Here is a 26,440-nt window from a genome sequence, read left to right as displayed (position 1 = left end):
CTTTGTTTAATTCAAGAAAATTCTGAAACAATCCAACTGTTCTAGACCACAGGTCATTTTTGTCCACTCAGACTTGTAATTACTTATAGACACAAAGCAGTCCCTGTCCTCTAAGTAGGATTCAAACCAGTTTAGCGCTGTGCCAGAAAGTCCCACCCAGTTTTCCAGTTGTTCTAATAATATGTTTTGATCAACGGTGTCAAATGCAGCATGGAGATCCAATAACACCAGGACCAAGATTCTAGTGCTGTCTTTGTTTAAGTGAGTGTCATTAAAGACCTTGAAAAAAAGCAGACTCAGTGCTGTGCTGTGGTCGAAATCCTGACTTGAAGTCATCAAAACAGTTTTTTAGTGCCAAGAAGTTGTTCAGCTGCTAGAAAACAGATTTTTCAATGATTATACTTAGAAATGGCAGATTTGATACTGGCCTATTGTTCATTAGCGAAGTGTCTAGATGGTTCTTTTTTAAGAATGGCTTGATGGTTGCAGTTTTCAGGCCTGTGGAAAGAAACCTGAGAGAAGAGACGAATTTGTAGATTGGAGGCCATGCAATTAGAAGTAATTTTGAAAAAGCCTGTTTGCAGAATATCAAGGCAGCAGGAGGATTTCCGATGTTGTATAATGTCCCCCAAGTTTTTATGGCTGATGGGGTCAAATTGTGTTATGGTAATTGAATTAACTTTAGGTGGACGGACACAGAGACAACACATACCCTGTACCTATTTTGTCATTGGATTTTGTCATTGAACGTCATAACTTTATGACTGTTTTCATTTCTGTTTGAAAGGCCTTACATTCAGGAACATTGCAGTTTTCATAACAAACTGTGATGCAACAAGGCGAACAATGCTTTGGGTCGCAACAAAGATGGTAATGGATTTGGCATCCAGGTTTACTTTCACTGATTGTGCGTGGCCTGACCTCTCTGTCTTTGGTGAGCTGACAGAGGGTCTGGAGAAAATCTCATCAAAAATTTTACATGACAAGACCTCAGAAGTACTGAGGCTGCTATTCCTATGTTAAATGCACTTTTTGTAAGTCGCTTCTGATAAAAGCGTCGACATCGACTAAATGACTGTAATGTAATGTAAAATAATGCTATTCGATTGGCAGTGAGTTTGAAAATGCCCACTTCCATGAACGGCACCTCTTGTTAAGTTTTTCTTATCAGAGAGAAACAAGTGTTCTTGTTCCTCTTGGCTACGCTAACAATGGATTATTTTGTTTATTTGTCTTGGTGAAATGGAAGGATTTCTGTGGAAACCATATAATGCTTTGGAAGGAGTTTTTGCATTTGCATCTAACATGGAACAAATAACTTGTTCACAGGACAGTAGATGGGTGAGCACCAGCGCCATGCTCTGCCATCTGTAGTTCTACAACAGCCCACTGTACTGCTTCCCTTTTCTAACCAACTCTTAAATTTCAATTTCTCCTGACCACTGTGAACTTGCCGAGATGCAGATCCGGTTACACAAGATTATCTTTCACCAACCTCACAGCTACTTCCCTGTTTACGATTTTATGTGAGGTTCTCTCTGCCTTGAGCTTCAAGCAACTCAAAGCTGCTAACTTTCTCCACTACCACCTGCTGTTTGAAAATAAATGTAATTAGGTCATTACTTCCTGAAGTCAACCACCCTTCTGGTAAATGGGACAAACACAGTCTGCACACTGTCCTTACAAGGCATTTCATTCCCTTCTTAAAGTCTACATTACAACCTGTAGTTGGGCCAAACGTAATTGTCTCAAAAGCTATTTATTAAGTTTTTGAGTCTTGCATGGTGTCAAACCCAGTCATGGGTGAACAAAGCAGAGCATAATGCAGTATAGGCACAAAGTCAAAGAAAGTTGAATCAGTTCATCTGGACACAATATTTATCAACATAAACTTTTCATCATCAAGTGACCTCTTCAGTCTCAACTGACTGCAGGTGTCCCCACCCTTATAAACAATACAGTGACTGCAGGTATCCCACCCTTATAAACAATACAGTGACTGCAGGTACCCCCACCCTTATAAACAATACAGTGACTGCAGGTATCCCACCCTTATAAACAATACAGTGACTGCAGGTATCCAACCCTTATAAACAATACAGTGGCATAACGGCTGAAAACGATCGGTTTCATATGCATATTGCCGTGAGCATTAACTAGAGTTTCAGTGACAAAATGTACTATTCACAAATAATTTGGGAATGGTTGCAGTTACAGTATTCTCCCTCCTCGGTTCACTGATGGTCGCCAGTTAGGATAACCATACTTAACCAGGGCCTGTGTAATGTGGCATTTCTCCCCTTCCCTGGCCGCTGTGTCAGTGGGGACGTTGTCAGCTCGGTGGCACAGCGTCCTGATGACTCCTAGTTTGTGCTCCAGTGGATGATGAGAGTCAAACCTTAAGTACTGATCAGTATGTGTTGGTTTACGCTAAACATCAAATGTCCTCCATCACCAATTGTAATTTCACAGCATAAGAAGACTAACCTGTCATTTTTCACATCCTCCCTGGTGAACTTGATGCGGTGTCCACAGAGCTAATGTGGTCGGTGAAATGTGCTACATCCTGAGATTTAATTTTGACCCAGGTGTCGTCCACATATCTGAACCAATGGCTAGCTGGTGTCCCTGGATAGGATATCAGAGCCTCTTTTACACTTCCTCCATATACAAGTTGGCCACTACAGGTGAGACAGGAGAACCCATAGTACACCCATGCTTCTGCCTATAGTGCTGCCCCCTGTATGTGAAGTACATACAGGAACAAACACACTAAGTCAGTGTTAAGGGTGGTCCTATTGCTAAAGGTGAGGTCGTTTTGTAATTTCATATGGGCTACCTCCACTGCTTCATCAACAGGAACGCACATGAAGAGAGACGTAACATCTTAAGAGACCATTGTTTCATCCTCTCCATAATGATGTCATTCCATTTACTTACTTGTCTTATTTACTTATTCTAGCTGTAGCTGTTTTTTCACCTAGTGTGCCCTTAAATATTTCTTGCTGCCCAGCTGTTTTGACTTAGTTATCCTTTTAGCCTATAAATGTATTCCTTGGTAACTTGCTGTTTGCAGTGTTAATAGTATTGCATGAGGTTTGATAGAGTTTTACATACACTACCGTTCAAAAGTTTGGGATCACATTGAAATGTCCATATTTTTGAAGGAAAAGCACTGTACTTTTCAATGAAGATAACTTTAAACTAGTCTTAACTTTAAAGAAATACACTCTATACATTGCTAATGTGGTAAATGACTATTCTAGCTGCAAATGTCTGGTTTTTGGTGCAATATCTACATAGGTGTATAGAGGCCCATTTCAAGCAACTATCACTCCAGTGTTCTAATGGTACAATGTGTTTGCTCATTGGCTCAGAAGGCTAATTGATGATTAGAAAACCCTTGTGCAATCATGTTCACACATCTGAAAACAGTTTAGCTCGGTACAGAAGCTACAAAACTGACCTTCCTTTGAGCAGATTGAGTTTCTGGAGCATCACATTTGTGGGGTCAATTAAACGCTCAAAATGGCCAGAAAAAGAGAACTTTCATCGGAAACTCGACAGTCTATTCTTGTTCTTAGAAATGAAGGCTATTCCATGCGAGAAATTGCAAAGAAATTGAAGATTTCCTACACCGGTGTGTACTACTCCCTTCAGAGGACAGCACAAACAGGCTCTAACCAGAGTAGAAAAAGAAGTGGGAGGCCGCGTTGCACAACTGAGCAAGAAGATAAGTACATTAGAGTCTCTAGTTTGAGAAACAGATGCCTCACAGGTCCCCAACTGGCATCTTCATTAAATAGTACCCGCAAAACACCAGTGTCAACATCTACAGTGAAGAGGCGGCTGCGGGATTCTGGGCTTCAGGGCAGAGTGGCAAAGAAAAAGCCATATCTGAGACTGACCAATAAAAGAAAAAGATTAAGATGGGCAAAAGAACACAGACATTGGACAGAGGAAGACTGGAAAAAAGTGTTGTGGACGGATGAATCCAAGTTTGAGGTGTTTGGATCACAAAGAAGAACGTTTGTGAGACGCAGAACAAATGAAAAGATGCTGGAAGAATGCCTGACGCCATCTGTTAAGCATGGTGGAGGTAATGTGATGGTCTGGGGTTGCTTTGGTGCTGGTAAGGTGGGAGATTTGTACAGGGTAAAAGGGATTCTGAATAAGGAAGGCTATCACTCCATTTTGCAACGCCATGCCATACCCAGTGGACAGCGCTTGATTGGAGCCAATTTCATCCTACAACAGGACAATGACCCTAAACACACCTCCAAATTGTGCAAGAACTAGTTAGAGCAGAAGCAGGCAGCTGGTATTCTATCGGTAATGGAGTGGCCAGCGCAGTCACCAGATCTGAACCCCATTGAGCTGTTGTGGGAGCAGCTTGACCGTATGGTACGCAAGAAGTGCCCATCCAACCAATCCAACTTGTGGGAGCTGCTTCTGGAAGCGTGGGGTGCAATTTCTCCAGATTACCTCAACAAATTAACAGCTAGAATGCCAAAGGTCTGCAATGCTGTAATTGCTGCAAATGGAGGATTCTTTGACGAAAGCAAAGTTTGATGTAAAAAAAATCTTATTTCAAATACAAATCATTATTTCTAACCTTGTCAATGTCTTGACTCTATTTTCTATTCATTTCACAACATATGGTGGTGAATAAGTGTGACTTTTCATGGAAAACACAAAATTGTTTGGGTGATCCCAAACTTTTGAACGGTAGTGTATGTGTCCAGTTTCTGGGCAATAAACCTATTTTCAGTGTACCTCTTTGCCAATTGGATGTTAAGTGGCCAGGGTGTGGCCTGCACTCCTGGCAGACAATTAACAATCAGTGCTCTTTAGATCACTGCTGCTACTTGGAAGCGTCAGGCAAACAAGCCAAGGGCAAACAGGTCTAGGTTGAACAAAGGCAAGCACGACTTTTTCCAAGCCAAGACTTCATCAAGCACAGACTGCTCTTTTTAGATCCGGTCAGTCATCTGTATTTTGTGTACCTAGTATAGACTATGTGTTTCCTTCGCATTCCTGTCCTTTCTTCTTCCCAGGGCTGGCATAGACATTGGGTCACTCCTAGGCACTGTGACCCTACCAATCTCATTTAGCCCACTCTCTCCACTCACGTTGAGCAAGTGGTGATAGGAGGGCTCTGGAATTGCCAGTCTGTGGTGCCAAAAGCTGAGTTTATCTCAGGCTGCGCATCCTTGCTCTCCCTCAACTTTCTTGCTCTAACTGAGAACTGGATCATGCCAGAAAACACTACCACACCCGCAGCTCTGTCTGATTGTACTCTTTTTCTCACACTCCCAGAGCTGGGAGGTGAGGTGGTGGTACTGGCCTGCTAATCTCCCTGAAATGGAAATACTCTGTTTCCACTCCACAATTTTCTCCGCCCTCTTTTGAATTTCATGCTGTTACTGTCTCTTATCCAGTCAAACTCACCATCGTGGTTGTGTACTGCCCACCAGGCCCCCTTGGTGAGTTTCTGGAGGAGCTTCACACACTTGTCTCGCACTTCCCTGTTGATGACTCTGCGCTTATCCTTCTCTGTGACTTCAACATCCACACTGACAAGCTAGATCCTCTTCTTTCTTTCCTCTCCTCCTTTGATATTCACCTCTCACCCTCTCTTCCTACCCACAAGGCCGGCAACCAGCTGGACCTTATCTTTACTAGACACTGTCCTATTTCCAATCTCTCTGTTACTCCCCTCCAGCTCTCTGATCACTATTTCATGTCCTACTCTCTCTCCCTCTCTTCACCCCCCTCAGCCCCTTCTCCTACCCACATGGTTTCCAGCTGTAGACACCTCCGCTCTCTCTCTGCCTCTGATCTTTCTTCCTCTGTTACCTCTATCCTCCCTGCACCTAAATCTTCCTCTTTCCTACCCCCTGACACTGCTACTGATCTTCTTCTCTCTACCCTCTCCTCTTCTCTGGACAATCTTTGTCCCCTCACCTCCAGGCCCGCACGCCCAACTCCACCTGCCCCTTGGCTGACCGCCTCAGTACGTACTGACAGACGGAGCCTGAGAGTGGCAGAGCGCAAATGGAGAAAAGGCAAACTCCCAGATGACCTTCTCAACTTCCAGTCTCTTCTTTCCACTTTCTCCTCCTCCCTTTCTGCTGCTAAGGCTGCCTTCTATCGCTCTAAAATCCTATCCTCTGCCTCTAATCCTAAGAATCTCTTTGAAACCTTCTCTACACTTCTTCAACCCCCACCTCCTCCTCCCATTTCCTCCCTTCTCCTTGATGACTTCGCTAACTTCTTTGACAAGAAGGTAAATGACATCAGATCCTCCTTTTCTCACCATCCGGTTAGTGCTGCTTGCACTATCGCACCCTCCCTCACCTCTCCCCATCCCACCCTATCCCACCTTGCTTTCCTCTCCCTCGATGAGGTTCTAAACCTCATCACATCCAGTCGCCCCACCACATGCTCCCTTGACCCGGTCCCCTCCCCTCTTCTTCAGTCTATAGCTCCTGAACTCCTTACCTATCTAACCCACCTCATCAACACCTCCCTCCAGGCAGGATGCTTTCCATCTGCCTTCAAGACTGCTAGAGTCACCCCCCTTCTCAAGAAACCATCACTTAACCCCTCTGATGTCAAAAACTACAGACCAGTTTCCCTTCTACCCTTTCTATCCAAAACTTTAGAATATGCTGTCTTTAACCAACTTTCTTTGTACCTCCACCAGAACAACTCCCTGGACCCCAACCAGTCTGGGTTCAGGGTGGGTCACTCGACAGAGTCGGCCCTCCTTGCAGTGACAGAATCGCTGCACTCTGCTAGAGCAAACTCTCTCTCCTCTGTCCTGATACTCCTGGACCTGTGAGCTGCGTTCGACACAGTGAACCACCAGATCCTCCTCTCTACCCTCGAGGGGCTGGGTGTCACAAGGTCTGCACTCTCAATGTTTGTAACCTACCTGACAGGTCGCTCCTACCAGGTGACATGGAGGGGATCTGTGTCGGAGCCTTGCAGACTGACTACAGGTGTTCCACAGGGTTCGGTTCTGGGTCTCTCCTTTTCTCCCTGTACACGACATCCCTGGGTTCTGTTATTCGCTCACATGACTTCTCTTACCATTGTTATGCCGATGACACCCAGCTGATCTTGTCCTTTCTTCCCTCTGACACATAAGTAGAGACACGCATTGCAGCGTGCTTTACTAACATCTCAGAGTGGATGGTGACACACCACCTGAAGCTCAATCTGGACAAGACAGAGCTGATGTTCCTCCCGGGGAAAGGTTGCCCGCACCGAGACCTGGCTATCACCATTGACAACACCGTGGTGATGCAAACTCGGACTGTGAGGAATCTGGGTGTGATTCTGGACGACCAACTGTCATTAGCTGAAAACATTGCATCGGTTGGTCGCTCCTGCAGATTTCTCCTCTATAACATCAGAAGGATTCGCCCATTCCTCACTGACGAGACAGCACAGGTGCTCTTCCAGGCTCTGGTCATCTCCCGGCTGGACTACGGCAACTCCGTCCTTGCTGGCGCCCCGGCATCGGCCATCAGACCTCTGGAGCTTCTTCAGAAAGCTGCAGCTCATCTGGTGTTCAACCGCCCTAAGTTCTCCCACACAACTCCCCTTCTCATGTCCCTACACTGGCTCCCAGTAGCTGCTTGCATCCAGTTTAAGACTCTGGTGCTGGCCTACAGGGCAGTGAAAGGAACAGCTCCTTCCTATCTCCAGGCCATGGTCAAGCCTTACACCCCCGCCCGACCACTTCACTCAACTGCCTCAGGACGCCTGGTTGCCCCGTCGCTCAGAGGCCCTTGCTGCCGATCGACCCGATCACGGCTCTTTTCTGTCCTGGCCCCACAGTGGTGGAATGAACTCCCCACTGATTGTCGGGACAGCCGAGTCGCGGCCCATCTTTTGGCACAGGTTGAAAACTCACCTCTTTAAGAACTACTAACCTGTTACTTACTCTTAGCACTTATTGTATTCACTCTTTAAAAAAAAATCTCTTTCTTGCGCTTTTACTTTAGCACTGGTTTTGCTCTTAGATGCTTTTTTAGATGCACTGATGACTAGTAGTTCTCCTGATTTCCTATGTTAAATGCACTTATTGTAAGTCGCTTTGGATAAAAGCGTCGGCTAAATGACTGTAATGTAATGTAATGAAATGTTTCTCTCTCAATAAACGTTGTGACCAGATTGACTAATTCAACTTTCTCTGATTTTCTTACCTGGATTATTGAGCTTGCATAAAGACATCCTGACTTATCTCCGTGAGGATTGCCTTAAACTTGTACATAAACAAACATATTGACAAAGAAGATCAGAGTGGTAAAGATAGGTTGGAAAACAGGTTTTCTGCCAGTAACCCTGCATCAGTGTGGACAGGTTTGCAATACATCACCAAGTGCAGGAGACCATCCCGCCACACTGCAGAGAACCATCAACTGGCTGATATCCTGGGCGTGTTTTACTGCAGGTTTGATAAGCCCACTTTCACACCTCTCACCCTCCTCGCTGACCACATCATGCAACCAACTACACACTCTGTTAGCCCCCCCCACCCCCACCCACTGACCCCCCTCCTGCACTCAGTATCTGTGAAGAGGATGTAAGTCAGCTCTTCCAGAGACACAAGACAAGGAAGGCGCTAGAACCAGACGGTGTGTCTCTCTCCTGCCTGAAAGTCTGTGCTGACCAGCTGGCCCCCATCTTCAAACTAATCTGGAGCTGTGTGAAGTCCCCTCCTGCTTCAAAAGTGCCACTATGATCCCTGTATCTCAGAATTAAATGACAACAGATCTATAGCCCTGACGTCTGTGGTCATGAAATCCTTTGAGAGACTGGCGTTGGCCCACCTAAAGGACATCACAGGCCCCCTGCTGGATCCCCTGCAGTTTTCCTACCGAGCAAACAGGTCAGTGGATGATGCAGTCAACATGGGACTGTACTACATCTTGCAACATCTCGATTCCCCAGGGACTTATGCAAGGGCCCTGTTTGTGGACTTGAACTCGGCCTTCACGCCGTCACCCCGACATCCTCCACTCCAAACTCACTCAGCTCACTGTACCAACCCAGCCTGTCAGTCGATCACAAGCTTCTTGACAGACAAAAGGCAGCTGGTGAGACTAGGGAAAATTACATCCAGCACCCGGACAGGACTGGCGCCCCCCAGGGATGTGTGCTCTCCCCTCTTCTCTTGTGCCTCTTCACAAATGACTGCGTCTCAGGCGACCACTTTGTTAAAACCCTGAATCATTGGCTTCATCCAGGACAGTGACAAGTGTACATGCAGGAATCAGGAACACTTTATTTGCCATTTCATTTCATGTACTTGCGTACACTAAATTAAAGAAAACATTGTTTCCCCCAGCCCACAGAAGTGCAACACAAAGACAAAAACACATATCCAAAAACTACAAGAACTGCAAGAACACACATGTCCAAACTAACACTTATATCCAACTAAACAAAAAAAATCACTGTCCAAGGGAACGAATGCCAGCCAGGATGACTGTCAGAACTGCCGGTCTGCATGGGCTAGCAGTTAGCTTAGCCTGTCCGACTTCCGCGTCCTGTCAGACCGCCTGCGGTGTTTCCTATTCAGGCGCAGCTCCAGGCAGGGCCATGGTTCTTGGGCCCACCAGATGCAGCAGACCAGGCTCCCTCAGCCGATCCAACGCCAGCTCTCCAAGCCAGATACCCTCAACACACCTCCCCACACTTCACATGATGACACTAAAAACACCACAGTCAACGCCAGGCGAGGCCGCCTCCAGAGCACCCTCTGTTATCGGAACTGCTGGTCTGCATGGGTTAGCATTTAGCTTAGCCTGCCCCACTTCCATGTCCTGTCAGACTGCCCTCGGTGTTACCTCATCGGATACAGCTCCGGGCAGGGCCATGGTCCCTGGGCCCACAGGACATCGCAGATCAAGCTCTCCCAGCTGATCCAGCGCCAGCTCTCCCAGCCATCAAACAAAGACAAAACTTAGAGGCAGACGTGGACAAAGACACTGCATGGACGGTACTGGATGAGGCCACCGTAAACGTGAATTCGTGCCGCCATCTTCCCACACCAGTACTGGATGAGGCCGCTGCAAATGTGAATTCACACCGCCATCTTCCCACACTATGGGAATGCATGATGTGCATGCATTAGTGCATGCTGCCTTGTGTGCAGATGAGAGGTTGAACAGCTGGCACTCTGGTGCGGTCATAACAACCTGGATCTGAACACGCTCAAAACTGTGGTGATGACAATGGACTTCAAGAAGAACCCCCCAACACTGCCCCCCTTCACGATACTCACTAGCACTGTGTCTGCTTTGGAAACCCTAAAGTTTCTGGGATCCACAATCTCCCAAGACCTAAAGTGGGTGTCCAACACACACAATCATAAAAAAGGCCCAGCAGAGGATGTACTTTTTGCACCAGCTCAGGAAGTTCAACCTGTCTCAGGAGCTGCTTATTCAGTTCTATTCTGCAATATTCCAGTTTTCTGCACGTCCATCACTGTCTGGTTTGGATTGGCCACCAAACAGGACAGGAACATACTACAACGGATAGTCAGGACCAACCTGCCCTCCATTCAGGACTTGTACATCTCTAGAGTCAGGAAATGGGTAGGCAACATCATTGCATACCCATCACATCATGATCATAACCTGTTTCAACTCCTTCCCTCTGGTAGGCGCTACAGAGCACTGTATTCAAAAAAAATCAGACACAAGAACAGTTTCTTTCCACAGGCCATGACTCTGATGAACACAGTGTCAGAAACAATCCCCTGCAATATAGCAGCTGTAACACATACACACACACACACACACACACACACACACACACACATATATACATAGATATATATATCCTGTAGGGGCATCCGGGTAGCGTAGCGGTCTATTCCGTTGCCTACCAACACGGGGATCGCCGTTTTGAATCCCCTTGTTACCTCTGGCTTGATCGGGTGTCCCTACAGACACAATTGGCCGTGTCTGCAGGTGGGAAGCCAGATGAAGGTATGTGTCCTGTTCGCTGCACTAGCGCCTCCTCTGATCGGTCAGGGCGCCTGTTCGGGGGGGGGGCTGGGGGGAATAGCGTGATCCTCCCACGCGCTACGTGAAACTCCTCATTGTCTGGTGAAAAGAAGCGGCTGGCGACTCCACATGTATCAGAGGAGGCATGTGGTAGTCTGCAGCCCTGCCCGGATCAGCAGAGGGGGTGGAGCAGCGACCGGGACGGCTCGTAAGAGTGGGGTAATTAGCTGGATACAATTGAGGAGAAAAAGGGGGGGACCCCCCCAAAAAGAAACAAACGAACCCCCCAAAGTTTTAACGTATCATCTTTGTCAAAAATGGATCCAAGCTCTCAGTAAATACTGTATACATTTATCATGTCCACCTACCTCATGTATATAACGTAACCTGTTAACTGCATATTTATTCCAGCATCTTTGCACTCTGCACCATTGCACTATTGTCTTCCAGTTACTATGTCATTGTTGCTTTTTTAACATACTTTTATCTAGTTTGTATATATGTACATAGTATAAAAAACAGCATAACAACATAGTAGTTAATTGTTTCGGTTTACCTTGTTGTCTTTGTTACAGTGGTATCTCTATGCTGTGTAAGTACATGGAGAGCAATGGAGGAACTGGAGTCAAATTCATTGTATGTGTAGGCCTACAAATACTCGGGCAAATAAAACTAATTCTGATTCTGATTGTTAATGTTATCAGCTGTGTTTACCCTGCTGTGCTGATATCACAGTATACCAAGACATCCCTGCCATGTTTTTAACATTTACATCGTTTTTAACATGTCCAAACTAATGGGGAGTGCAGTAGAGAGGTGAAGAAGAGAGTGCAGGTAGGGTGGAGTGGGTGGAGAAGAGTGTCAGGAGTGATTTGTGACAGAAGGGTACCAGCAAGAGTTAAAGGGAAGGTTTACAAGATGGTTGTGAGACCAGCTATGTTATATGGTTTGGGGACAGTGGTACTGATGAAAAGACAGGAGGTGCAGCTGGAGGTGGCAGAGTTGAAGATAAGATTTTCATTGGGAGTGATGAAGAAGGACAGGATTAGGAACGAGTATATTAGAGGGACAGCTCAGGTTGGACGGTTTGGAGACAAAGCAAGAGAGGCAAAATTGAGATGGCTTGGACATGTGTGGAGGAGAGATGCTGGGTATATGGGGAGAAGAATGCTGCATATGGAGCTGCCAGGGAAGAGGAGAAGAAGAAGGCCAAAGAGGAGGTTTATGGATGTGGTGAGGGAGGACATGCAGGTGGCTGGTGTGACAGAGGAAGATGCAGAGGACAGGAAGAGTTGGAAACGGATGATCCGCTGTGGCGCCCCCTAACGGGAGCAGCCGAAAGTACTAGTAGTAGTAGTAATATAGTAGTAGTAGTAGTAGTAGTAGTAGTACAGATGGTTTTTAGCATGTAGATGTCAGCAAACTCACATGGTCTAGAGTTTAGTTACTCTTTCAACCTTCTGACACAATTGATCATTCTGCTAAGTCTTAACTGGTCATTTAAAGGACCTCGGAGGTTTTTGTTGGGTGTCTGTCTCAATGCGAGTGTGTCTGCATGTGAAATCATTTCTTCAGATGTACCAGAGCTCTAAGCCCCTGAGGATTGGCTACTATGAGAACGATGGCTGCCAGCAAGCATCTCCAAGCATGGCGCGAGGCTTCCGAGAGGTCAAAACCCTTTTAGAGAAAGCAGGACACACTGTAAGAAAGACTGAAACCAGCACACACTAAACTTTCCACAGTTACATGGGTGCCAAGTAAGTACTGACCGGTTATTCTCAACAATAACAATGTTCATCTCTTTTGCTTCTTCTTGGTGCTTGGGTTTTAACTGCAGTTGGTTCCCTGTGCACCCCTGAACCCCAGACAGACATTATCAGAACTGTGTGTCAGGGGTATCCTTGCAGATGGTGCCGCAACCTTGCTCAACAACCTGTGAGTCCCCTATGAATAACACAATATTCCACTTACAGTACACAAACATTGATTGATAGGGGAAAAAAATCACACTTATGCTTTATTAACTGCTGAAATAGAGCTGTGTCAGCAAATTAAGTTCAATAGAAAGAGCCTATTTTTACATTTGACATTTTTAAACTGTGCATAAGAAATTAAAACTGCAATCCATAAGATTTTGTATTATTTTCTCTGTATGAAGTGCAATGACGATGTGGTGACTCTATTGGACAATCATCGACTCCTCTGTTGCTCTCCCTGAGGTTTCTTCCTATTTGTACTCCCTTTTTAAAAGTTTTTTTTTTGCGGGGAGTTGTTCCTTATCCAATGTGAGGGTCTAAGGACAAGATGCTGTATTGCTGTAAAGGCCACTGAGGAAAATGTGTAATAATGGGCTATACAAGGGCGGCACGGTGGTGTAGTGGGTAGCGCAGGTGCCTCATAGCAAGAATGTCCTGGGTTCGAACCTGGGGGATCATCCCAGTTCGTCCTCTGTGTGGAGTTTGCATGTTCTCCCCGTGTCTGCGTGGGTTTCCTCCAGGTGCTCCGGTTTCCTCCCACAGTCAAAAGACATTGTAGGTCAGGTGAATCGGCCATACTAAATTGTCCCTAGGTGCTAATTTGTCAGCCCTGAGCTGGACTGGAGGCCTGTCCAGGGTGTCTCCCCGCCTGCCGCCCAGTGACTGCTGGGATAGGCTCCAGCATCCCACGAGCCCGATTGAGATAAGTGGCTTGGATAATGGATGGATGGACTATACAAATAAAATTGACTAGAAAGAGAGAGAGAGAAGCTGATACATGGTCATCAGACAGTCCATAGAGAAAAAAATTTGGTCCTGAAATTGAGAAAAGAGAGACGGGGAGAGAGAAACAGAGACAGGCACACATCATGGGCACTCGTGCTCATGGCTGTCAGATATTCAAACACAAGGTTAGAATGGTGCAGTGCTTTCAGAAAAGGGTTTAGGAACACTGTCATCGGTAAGACAAAGCCAAGAGATCACTGCTAATACCTCAGAAATACATTGAGACTGAGACCCTCCCAAAACAGGATAATTGGGATGAGGTTCAGAACGAAGTCAGATAAACAAAGAAGTAAAATGACTTGTTGAAAGGTCATGAGAAAAGATGGGGTTTCAGTTTACTTAGATTTGAAAGTGTCTACAGAATCAGATTCTCTGATATTGGCTGTGATACTATTCCAAAGAATGGTAAGAGAAGGCTCTGCAGCCTACAGACTTCTTTTTAACCTGGGGGGCAGAGAGGAGGCCAGCACCTTGAGAATGGAGGCACATAAGGCTGTTTAAGATCTGACCACTATGAAGGGACAAGCCCACTGAGTATTTTATAGATTAATAGTAGCACTTAAAAGTCAGATCTAGCATGAATAGGAAGCCAGTGAAGGAAGGCTTGAATCAGTGTGAAATGACCAAATGTTTTACCTTTTCTTAATATTCCAGCAGCAGCATTTTGAACCAGCTGGAGGTTTTTAGTGCTAGTGTGTGGCTGACCAGAAAATAGACATTGCAGTAATCTAATCTGGATGAAACACAAGCATGGATCAGGGTCTCAGCTCAGCCATGGACAGAATGGACCGAATTTTAACAATATTTCCTAGGAGGAAACGGCGGTCTTGGTGATTTCATTAATGTGGAATTCAAAAGATAGGGATTGATCAAAATAATCACAGTAAGATTTTTGGCTGTCATACTTTGAGAGATCACATAGTTGTCGAGGTACCATTGCTTAATAATATAGGTGGGTTTGTCTAGCAGGGCTGATAACCAGCATCTGTTTTTTACACAATTCAGTAGTAAGAAGTTAGATGACATCCAAATTTTCACTGAAGACAAGCATGCCCCTAAATTTCTGGTATCAGAGTGATCGTCTGACTTGACAGATACACACAACTGAGTATCATCAGCGTAGCAGTGGACATTTATTCCATAGCTGCATATAATTTCGCAAAGAGGTTTAATGCAGAGAGAGAAAAGCAAAGGACCAAGACTGAGCCCTGGGGTATGCCATATTTCACTGCAGAGAATTTAGATGTAACATTACCATAGAAGACGCACTGTGTTCTACCAGGTGAGACTTCAGCCAAGACAGAGACAGACCTGAAACATCTATATAATTGTAAAGGTGGTCTAAAAGTATACCATGATCAGTGTGTCAAAAGCTGTGCTAAAGTGGAATTGGAATCCATAGCAAACAAAAGTTTAAGCACCCCTTTTGCAACACAGTTTCAGTGGAGTGACAGGCTCTGGATGCAGATTGAAATGATTTGAAGAGATGGTTGTTGGAAAGATCAGCTCAAAGAGAAGGGTAGGTTGGAAGTTGGTCTATAGTTGTTGGGAACCCCTGGATCAAAGTTTGATTTCTTTAAGAGAAGTTTCACCACAGCATTTTAATAGTAGTGGGAACAATGCTAGAAGTAAGAGGTGAATTAATAATATTTAGAATTGGGGGTTACAGGAACAGCCAGAGTTCTTTAAAAAGTTGGCCAGGAGGTGGTCAAGGAGGCAAGTAGTAGGTTTGGCTGCCAATACCAGCTTGGACAATGTTTCCAGCGTGACAGTATCAAAATGTGAAAGGACAGGTATTCATAGAGTCATTCTAAGAAATTAGTATCACAGCTCTGTAGGGAAATTACTTATTTTGTTTGTAATATCCTCAATTTTACTGGCAAAAAAATCCCCAAAAATCATGGGCAGTAAAGGTGAACAGTTAGTAGAAAGACGTTTTTCAGTAAATTTAGCTACGGTTTCAAAAAGAAATCTAGGTTTGTGAAAAATATGCTGCTTTAGCTGCTGACAGTGTACACTTATAAATTAACAGACAAGTCGTGCCATGCAAAGTGAAAGACTACGTTTGGATTTACACCATTTACACTCCTTTCCTACAGGCCAGTTTAAGAGTACGTGTCTCGTCGTTATATCGAGTTGTTGATTTTCTTTGGTGTCTAATTTAATAAGAGGTGCCACTGAGTCGAGGAGATTAGAAAGAGTTGCATTTGGGTCACTATTAAGGCTGTCGACAGAGCCAGTCAATACAGTGGAAGGAGCCAAGGCCTCTGGCATTCTACTACCAAGTGCTGTCAGGGTTGGTGAGCCAAATCTGATGAGTGCTGAACACGCCTGTGACACAGCTTTGAGGATAAGGAAGTGCTGCCTGAAATCTGATGAAGTGGTCTGACACGGCAGATGTAAGAGGATCGATCAGAAATGTCCTCACCACGTGCTAGATTGTTGCCACTGTGATGGGTGGCTTCATGCACATACTGCACAAAACCAAAGGTATCAAGAAATGCTGAACAAGCCTTACAAGGAGGGTCGGCTGCCTTGTTTAGATGGATGTTTAAAACACCAAGGATTAAGGCATTGTTAGCATGAGTAACAAGGTCTGACAAAAATTCTGTGAAATTGACTAAAAATTGGCAGTCGGTCCCAGGTGGGGCTGGTTGAGTACAAGGTAAAATGGCTGGAGTCCACTTCCACAGCTGTTGCAGAGAGACACATGACTAGGGTCTCAAAAGATCTGAATTTAGGATCAAATTCAGAACTAAGATTAAAGATGAAGTTATAAAAAAGGGCGAGACCCCCATATTTGTTTGGTAGCTTGAGCAGCATGAGCACTAGTACAGTTAGGTGGTGAGGCATCATTCGATGTCAAGAAAGCACTGGGTTTTAGCCAAGATTCGTATAAGTCAAGCATATCAATATTATCTTCCACCAGTGCTGCTTTACTAGACATTGATCTGATACCGATAAAGCACATTTTCAGGCATTGTGTACTGCTGGAGTTTGCTGGGATAGGCCTTTATTGGAGCTAGCAGTGGAAGAGGTAGTTCTAATTGACCTTTTGCAAAGTACCGCCCCAGAACGGTGCTTGTCCAATCCTACCTTAGCAACGGTCCATCAAGCTTTCAAACACAACAAAATGCTGAAACAGTGTGCATATGGGATCTGCAGATCGGATACTAGATATCTGAAAAGTTTGGAGGGGGTGTAATTTTCTTTCCCTTCCCGAAACTCAGAACGCAAGAAGCGCAATGTCGGCAATAGATTTGGCAGTATAGCAGACCCCATGGCCAGCTTAATCCATCTAAAATCAACACAAATACCTGTCTGCTCCAAGCTAAGCTTGCTACTAGCTATTATTGATAGCTAATACAGCTAACGTATTATCACTGTTACTTTTACCCACGCAATGCGCTGATTTCTTCCTTCATGTTTTGGTGTTTTCCAGCTACTTCCTGGATAGTTCTGAAATGCTTGACGGGCATAGCAACAGTAACTAAGGGGGGCGGGACTTTGCGAAAGGTCAATTGGAGCGTGGTGTCTGGGGGTAGCAATAGAGGACTTGTGAGGCCTGTGTAACTATTGAGGGAGAGCCACGTGTGATTTGGTGAGATATTTTGTGACGCACGTTGCCACCGCCAGAAGTAGATATAGTAATTAGATTTTTGTGGTTAGCTTTTAGCGCCCAAGAAAACTTGTGGGTTACACAGCGGAGGAAGGAGGCAGTGTCAATCTGGTCAACTATACTATCACGATGATGACCTACACTATCAGTTTACTTTGCAACTGGTCTAGTAGTAGACTCCAAACCCACACTGTAGTTGTGCCCAGCAGGCTCTCTAATTCCCTGTGACCTGGTGTACTTACAGTCTGAAATAGCCAGTTTCACAACCTGGAACAGACCTCAGCTGTTTTCTGTTTTACAGTGCAATTTATTTTGCTAGAATTGCCTCGACCTTCTTCTTCCAAACTTGCCAGATTGTTGTACAGTTACTTGTAACCAATGCTTTTCAGGAAGGGAGGCCCGGTGGACCCCTGTCTCTCTTCACAGATTCTTACGTACCAGATACCCAACCCAGGGAAGAAACTCCTCTCCTTGCTCCTGAAGCCTCTGGTGAGTGTGTCCCTGCTCTATAACAGGCATGTCAGTGGCATTTTCTGAGGCTGTAATTCTGTCTCAAGGAGTATTTCTGATTCTGATTCTGATTATACATGCGGCAAAGTATAAACGGTGGCTTTGCACCAACAACACCGGAGGCAAGCTCAATGTCATCCCTGATGTCATCAAGGTGTTCGACCTGGCAACCTGTATCTGCGAATGATTTCAGTCTCAGTCAAATCAAAAAGTGATGTTCTCGCTCGAAACAGCCGCTCACGAGCATGCCCGGCGTGACGGTGCCTTCGCCTGGCTTCAGTCACTGCTGCCATGACTGCTGGAGAGTCTGGGCGTGACACCCCTTCATAAACGTGCCTCGGCTCTGAAGACGCTAATGATGTTCACTCGAAGATAGGTTAAGATGCTTTATTGTCATTGTGTACACACAACGAAATGTCGTTTGGTGACTCAGACCAGCAACACTAGACAAGGTAAATAATTTAAAACAAAAAAACAAGATAAGAACAAGAACAAACATTTGGTATTAATAAATGAGGTAGTAAAAATGATGATAAGACAATAAAAGATAGCAGCGGCTTTTAAAACTCAAAACAGTGCATGAGGTAATTGCACATAGTTGTGCGTGTCCACTACAAGTCTCACCCAGCTGCTTATTTACACCCCTGTCATGTCTCACTCTTCTGTTTTATCCTCTACAAGTCTCACCCAGCTGCTTATTTACACCCCTGTCCTGTCACACTCTTCTTTTTTTTCCTCTACAAGTCTCAACCAGCTGCTCATTTACTCCCCATGTCCTGTCACACTCTTCTGTTTTATCCTCTACAAGTCTCACCCAGCTGCTCATTTACACCCCTGTCCTGTCTCACTCTTCTGTTTTATCCTCTACAAGTCTCACCCAGCTGCTCTATTACAGCCCTGTCCTGTCTCACTCTTCTGTTTTATCCTCTACACGTCTCACCCATCTGCTCATTTACACCCCATATCCTGTCTCACTCTTCTGTTTTATCCTCTACACGTCTCACCCATCTGCTCATTTACACCCCTGTCCTTTCTCACTCTTCTGTTTTATCCTCTACAAGTCTCACCCACCTGCTCATTTACACCCCATATCCTGTCTCACTCTTCTGTTTTATCCTCTACAAGTCTCACCCACCTGCTCATTTACACCCCTGTCCCGTTTCACTCTTCTGTTTAATCCTCTACAAGTCTCACCCAGCTGCTCTATTACATCCCTGTCCTGTCTCACTCTTCTGTTTTATCCTCTACACGTCTCACCCATCTGCTCATTTACACCCCTGTCCTGTCTCACTCTTCTGTTTTATCCTCTACAAGTCTCACCCACCTGCTCATTTACAGCCCTGTCCTGTCTCACTCTTCTGTTTTATCCACTACATGTCTCATCCACCTGCACATTTACACCCCTGTCCTGTCTCACTCTTCTGTTTTATCCTCTACAAGTCTCACCCAGCCGCTCTATTACATCCCTGTCCTGTCTCACTCTTCTGTTTTATCCTCTACAAGTCTCACCCAGCTGCTCATTTACACCCTGTCCTGTCGCACTCTTCTGTTTTATCCTCTACAAGTCTCACCCACCTGCTCATTTACACCCCATGTCCTGTCTCACTCTTCTGTTTTATCCTCTACAAGTCTCACCCACCTGCTCATTTACACCCCTGTCCCGTTTCACTCTTCTGTTTTATCCACTACAAGTCTAATCCATCTGTCATTTATACCCCTGTACTGTCTCACTCTTTTGTTTTATCCTCTACAAGTCTCACCCAGCTGCTCATTTACACCCCTGACCTGTCTCACTCTTCTGTTTTATCCTCTACAAGTCTCACCCACCTGCTCATTTACACCCCATGTCCTGTCTCACTCTTCTGTTTTATCCTCTACAAGTCTCACCCACCTGCTCATTTACACCCCTGTCCCGTTTCACTCTTCTGTTTTATCCACTACAAGTCTAATCCATCTGTCATTTATACCCCTGTACTGTCTCACTCTTTTGTTTTATCCTCTACAAGTCTCACCCAGCTGCCCATTTACACCCATGTCCTGTCTCACTCTTCTCTTTTATCTTCTACAAGTTTCACCCAACAGCTCATTTACACCCCTGTCCTGTCTCATTCTTCTGTTTTATCCTCTACAAGTCTCACCCACCTGCTCATTTACACCCCTGTCCCTTCTCACTCTTCCGTTTTATCCACTACAAGTCGCACCCACCTGTCCATTTACACCCATGTCCCGTCTCACTCTTCTGTTTTATCCACTACAAGTCTCATCCACCTGCACATTGACACCCCTGTCCTGTCTCACTCTTCTCTTTTATCCTCTACAAGTCTCACCCATCCGCTTATTTACAGCCCTGTCCTGTCTAACTCTTCTGTTTTATCCTCTACAAGTTTCACCCACCTGTCCATTAACACCCCTGTCCTGTCTCACTCTTCAGTTTTATCCTCTACAAGTCTCACCCAGCTGCTCTATTACATCCCTGTCCTGTCTCACTCTTCTGTTTTATCCTCTACACGTCTCACCTACCTGCTCATTTACAGCCCTGTCCTGTCTCACTCTTCTGTTTTATCCACTACATGTCTCATCCACCTGCACATTTACACCCCTGTCCTGTCTCACTCTTCTGTTTTATCCTCTACAAGTCTCACCCAGCCGCTCTATTACATCCCTGTCCTGTCTCAGTCTTCTGTTTTATCCTCTACAAGTCTCACCCAGCTGCTCATTTACACCCCTGTCCTGTCTCACTCTTCTGTTTTATCCTCTACAAGTGTCACCCACCTGCTCATTTACACCCCATGTCCTGTCTCACTCTTCTGTTTTATCCTCTACAAGTCTCACCCACCTGCTCATTTACACCCCTGTCCCGTTTCACTCTTCTGTTTTATCCACTACAAGTCTAATCCATCTGTCATTTATACCCCTGTACTGTCTCACTCTTTTGTTTTATCCTCTACAAGTCTCACCCAGCTGCCCATTTACACCCATGTCCTGTCTCACTCTTCTCTTTTATCTTCTACAAGTTTCACCCAGCAGCTCATTTACACCCCTGTCCTGTCTCATTCTTCTGTTTTATCCTCTACAAGTCTCAACCACCTGCTCATTTACACCCCTGTCCTGTCTCACTCTTCCGTTTTATCCACTACAAGTCGCACCCACCTGTCCATTTACACCCATGTCCCGTCTCACTCTTCTGTTTTATCCACTACAAGTCTCATCCACCTGCACATTTACACCCCTGTCCTGTCTCACTCTTCTCTTTTATCCTCTACAAGTCTCACCCATCCGCTTATTTACACCCCATGTCCTGTCTCACTCTTCTGTTTTATCCACTACAAGTCTCTTCCACCTGCTCATTTACAACCCTGTCCTGTCTCACTCTTCTGTTTTATCCTCTACAAGTCTCACCCAGCTGCTTATTTACACCCCTGTCCTGTCTCACTCTTCTGTTTTATCCACTACAAGTCTCATCCACCTGCACATTTACACCCCTATCCTGTCTCACTCTTCTGTTTTATCCTCTACAAGTCTCACCCAGCTGCTCATTTACAGCCCTGTCCTGTCTAACTCTTCTGTTTTATCCTCTACAAGTTTCACCCACCTGTCCATTAACACCCCTGTCCTGTCTCACTCTTCTGTTTTATCCACTACATGTCTCATCCACCTGCACATTTACACCCCTGTCCTGTCTCACTCTTCTGTTTTATCCTCTACAAGTCTCACCCAGCTGCTCATTTACACCCCTGTCCTGTCTCACTCTTCTGTTTTATCCTCTACACGTCTCACCCATCTGCTCATTTACACCCCTGTCCTGTCTCACTCTTCTGTTTATCCTCTACAAGTCTCACCCACCTGCTCATTTACAGCCCTGTCCTGTCTCACTCTTCTGTTTTATCCACTACATGTCTCATCCACCTGCACATTTTCACCCCTGTCCTGTCTCACTCTTCTGTTTTATCCTCTACAAGTCTCACCCAGCCGCTCTATTACATCCCTGTCCTGTCTCACTCTTCTGTTTTATCCTCTACAAGTCTCACCCAGCTGCTCATTTACACCCCTGTCCTGTCTCACTCTTCTGTTTTATCCTCTACAAGTCTCACCCACCTGCTCATTTACACCCCATGTCCTGTCTCACTCTTCTGTTTTATCCTCTACAAGTCTCACCCACCTGCTCATTTACACCCCTATCTCGTTTCACTCTTCTGTTTTATCCACTACAAGTCTAATCCACCTGCACATTTACACCCCTGTACTGTCTCACTCTTCTGTTTTATACTCTACAAGTCTCACCCAGCTGCTCATTTACAGCCCTGTCCTGTCTAACTCTTCTGATATATCCTCTACAAGTTTCACCCACCTGTCCATTAACACCCCTGTCCTGTCTCACTCTTCTGTTTTATCCACTACATGTCTCATCCACCTGCACATTTACACCCCTGTCCTGTCTCACTCTTCTGTTTTATCCTCTACAAGTCTCACCCAGCTGCTCTATTACATCCCTGTCCTGTCTCACTCTTCTGTTTTATCCTCTACAAGTCTCACCCATCTGCTCATTTACACCCCTGTCCTGTCTCACTCTTCTGTTTTATCCTCTACAAGTCTCACCCACCTGCTCATTTACAGCCCTGTCCTGTCTCACTCTTCTGTTTTATCCACTACATGTCTCATCCACCTGCACATTTACACCCCTGTCCTGTCTCACTCTTCTGTTTTATCCTCTACAAGTCTCACCCAGCCGCTCTATTACATCCCTGTCCTGTCTCACTCTTCTGTTTTATCCTCTACAAGTCTCACCCAGCTGCTCATTTACACCCCTGTCCTGTCTCACTCTTCTGTTTTATCCTCTACAAGTCTCACCCACCTGCTCATTTACACCCCATGTCCTGTCTCACTCTTCTGTTTTATCCTCTACAAGTCTCACCCACCTGCTCATTTACACCCCTGTCCCGTTTCACTCTTCTGTTTTATCCACTACAAGTCTAATCCATCTGTCATTTATACCCCTGTACTGTCTCACTCTTTTGTTTTATCCTCTACAAGTCTCACCCAGCTGCCCATTTACACCCATGTCCTGTCTCACTCTTCTCTTTTATCTTCTACAAGTTTCACCCAACAGCTCATTTACACCCCTGTCCTGTCTCATTCTTCTGTTTTATCCTCTACAAGTCTCACCCACCTGCTCATTTACACCCCTGTCCCTTCTCACTCTTCCGTTTTATCCACTACAAGTCGCACCCACCTGTCCATTTACACCCATGTCCCGTCTCACTCTTCTGTTTTATCCACTACAAGTCTCATCCACCTGCACATTGACACCCCTGTCCTGTCTCACTCTTCTCTTTTATCCTCTACAAGTCTCACCCATCCGCTTATTTACAGCCCTGTCCTGTCTAACTCTTCTGTTTTATCCTCTACAAGTTTCACCCACCTGTCCATTAACACCCCTGTCCTGTCTCACTCTTCAGTTTTATCCTCTACAAGTCTCACCCAGCTGCTCTATTACATCCCTGTCCTGTCTCACTCTTCTGTTTTATCCTCTACACGTCTCACCTACCTGCTCATTTACAGCCCTGTCCTGTCTCACTCTTCTGTTTTATCCACTACATGTCTCATCCACCTGCACATTTACACCCCTGTCCTGTCTCACTCTTCTGTTTTATCCTCTACAAGTCTCACCCAGCCGCTCTATTACATCCCTGTCCTGTCTCACTCTTCTGTTTTATCCTCTACAAGTCTCACCCAGCTGCTCATTTACACCCCTGTCCTGTCTCACTCTTCCGTTTATCCTCTCCAAGTGTCACCCACCTGCTCATTTACACCCCATGTCCTGTCTCACTCTTCTGTTTTATCCTCTACAAGTCTCACCCACCTGCTCATTTACACCCCTGTCCCGTTTCACTCTTCTGTTTTATCCACTACAAGTCTAATCCATCTGTCATTTATACCCCTGTACTGTCTCACTCTTTTGTTTTATCCTCTACAAGTCTCACCCAGCTGCCCATTTACACCCATGTCCTGTCTCACTCTTCTCTTTTATCTTCTACAAGTTTCACCCAGCAGCTCATTTACACCCCTGTCCTGTCTCATTCTTCTGTTTTATCCTCTACAAGTCTCACCCACCTGCTCATTTACACCCCTGTCCTGTCTCACTCTTCCGTTTTATCCACTACAAGTCGCACCCACCTGTCCATTTACACCCATGTCCCGTCTCACTCTTCTGTTTTATCCACTACAAGTCTCATCCACCTGCACATTTACACCCCTGTCCTGTCTCACTCTTCTCTTTTATCCTCTACAAGTCTCACCCATCCGCTTATTTACACCCCATGTCCTGTCTCACTCTTCTGTTTTATCCACTACAAGTCTCATCCACCTGCTCATTTACAACCCTGTCCTGTCTCACTCTTCTGTTTTATCCTCTACAAGTCTCACCCAGCTGCTTATTTACACCCCTGTCCTGTCTCACTCTTCTGTTTTATCCACTACAAGTCTCATCCACCTGCACATTTACACCCCTATCCTGTCTCACTCTTCTGTTTTATCCTCTACAAGTCTCACCCAGCTGCTCATTTACAGCCCTGTCCTGTCTAACTCTTCTGTTTTATCCTCTACAAGTTTCACCCACCTGTCCATTAACACCCCTGTCCTGTCTCACTCTTCTGTTTTATCCACTACATGTCTCATCCACCTGCACATTTACACCCCTGTCCTGTCTCACTCTTCTGTTTTATCCTCTACAAGTCTCACCCAGCTACTCTATTACATCCCTGTCCTGTCTCACTCTTCTGTTTTATCCTCTACACGTCTCACCCATCTGCTCATTTACACCCCTGTCCTGTCTCACTCTTCTGTTTATCCTCTACAAGTCTCACCCACCTGCTCATTTACAGCCCTGTCCTGTCTCACTCTTCTGTTTTATCCACTACATGTCTCATCCACCTGCACATTTTCACCTCTGTCCTGTCTCACTCTTCTGTTTTATCCTCTACAAGTCTCACCCAGCCGCTCTATTACATCCCTGTCCTGTCTCACTCTTCTGTTTTATCCTCTACAAGTCTCATCCAGCTGCTCATTTACACCCCTGTCCTGTCTCACTCTTCTGTTTTATCCTCTACAAGTCTCACCCACCTGCTCATTTACACCCCATGTCCTGTCTCACTCTTCTGTTTTATCCTCTACAAGTCTCACCCACCTGCTCATTTACACCCCTATCTCGTTTCACTCTTCTGTTTTATCCACTACAAGTCTAATCCACCTGCACATTTACACCCCTGTACTGTCTCACTCTTCTGTTTTATCCTCTACAAGTCTCACCCAGCTGCTCATTTACAGCCCTGTCCTGTCTAACTCTTCTGTTTTATCCTCTACAAGTTTCACCCACCTGTCCATTAACACCCCTGTCCTGTCTCACTCTTCTGTTTTATCCACTACATGTCTCATCCACCTGCACATTTACACCCCTGTCCTGTCTCACTCTTCTGTTTTATCCTCTACAAGTCTCACCCAGCTGCTCTATTACATCCCTGTCCTGTCTCACTCTTCTGTTTTATCCTCTACACGTCTCACCCATCTGCTCATTTACACCCCTGTCCTGTCTCACTCTTCTGTTTTATCCTCTACAAGTCTCACCCACCTGCTCATTTACAGCCCTGTCCTGTCTCACTCTTCTGTTTTATCCTCTACAAGTCTCACCCAGCCGCTCTATTACATCCCTGTCCTGTCTCACTCTTCTGTTTTATCCTCTACAAGTCTCACCCAGCTGCTCATTTACACCCCTGTCCTGTCTCACTCTTCTGTTTTATCCTCTACAAGTCTCACCCACCTGCTCATTTACACCCCATATCCTGTCTCACTCTTCTGTTTTATCCTCTACAAGTCTCACCCACCTGCTCATTTACACCCCTGTCCCGTTTCACTCTTCTGTTTTATCCACTACAAGTCTAATCCATCTGTCATTTATACCCCTGTATTGTCTCACTCATTTGTTTTATCCTCTACAAGTCTCACCCAGCTGCCCATTTACACCCATGTCCTGTCTCACTCTTCTCTTTTATCTTCTACAAGTTTCACCCAGCAGCTCATTTACACCCCTGTCCTGTCTCATTCTTCTGTTTTATCCTCTACAAGTCTCACCCACCTGCTCATTTACACCCCTGTCCTGTCTCACTCTTCCGTTTTATCCACTACAAGTCGCACCCACTTGTCCATTTACACCCATGTCCCGTCTCACTCTTCTGTTTTATCCACTACAAGTCTCATCCACCTGCACATTGACACCCCTGTCCTGTCTCACTCTTCTCTTTTATCCTCTACAAGTCTCACCCATCCGCTTATTTACAGCCCTGTCCTGTCTAACTCTTCTGTTTTATCCTCTACAAGTTTCACCCACCTGTCCATTAACACCCCTGTCCTGTCTCACTCTTCAGTTTTATCCTCTGCAAGTCTCACCCACCTGCACATTTACACCCCTGTCCTGTCTCACTCTTCTGTTTTATCCACTACAAGTTTTACCCGCCTGCTCAATTACA

The 26,440-nt window shown here is 45.5% G+C and overlaps 1 protein-coding gene across 1 annotated transcript in view; it reads left to right on the top strand.

Moving 5' to 3' along the window:
* Positions 1 to 26,440, top strand: part of LOC130110511 (fatty-acid amide hydrolase 1) — an 87,725-nt gene that overhangs the window by 26,954 nt on the left and 34,331 nt on the right. Inside the window, exons 8-10 of the mRNA XM_056277628.1 lie at positions 12,606 to 12,731; positions 12,868 to 12,965; positions 17,801 to 17,900. Coding sequence (XP_056133603.1) covers positions 12,606 to 12,731; positions 12,868 to 12,965; positions 17,801 to 17,900 — 324 coding nt within the window. The remainder of the gene's footprint in view (positions 1 to 12,605; positions 12,732 to 12,867; positions 12,966 to 17,800; positions 17,901 to 26,440) is intronic.

This window comes from Lampris incognitus, chromosome 3 (assembly GCF_029633865.1).
Source record: "Lampris incognitus isolate fLamInc1 chromosome 3, fLamInc1.hap2, whole genome shotgun sequence".
NCBI lineage: Eukaryota > Metazoa > Chordata > Actinopteri > Lampriformes > Lampridae > Lampris > Lampris incognitus.
Note: the sequence above shows the minus strand (reverse complement) of the source record. Positions and strands in the feature narration are given on the sequence as shown.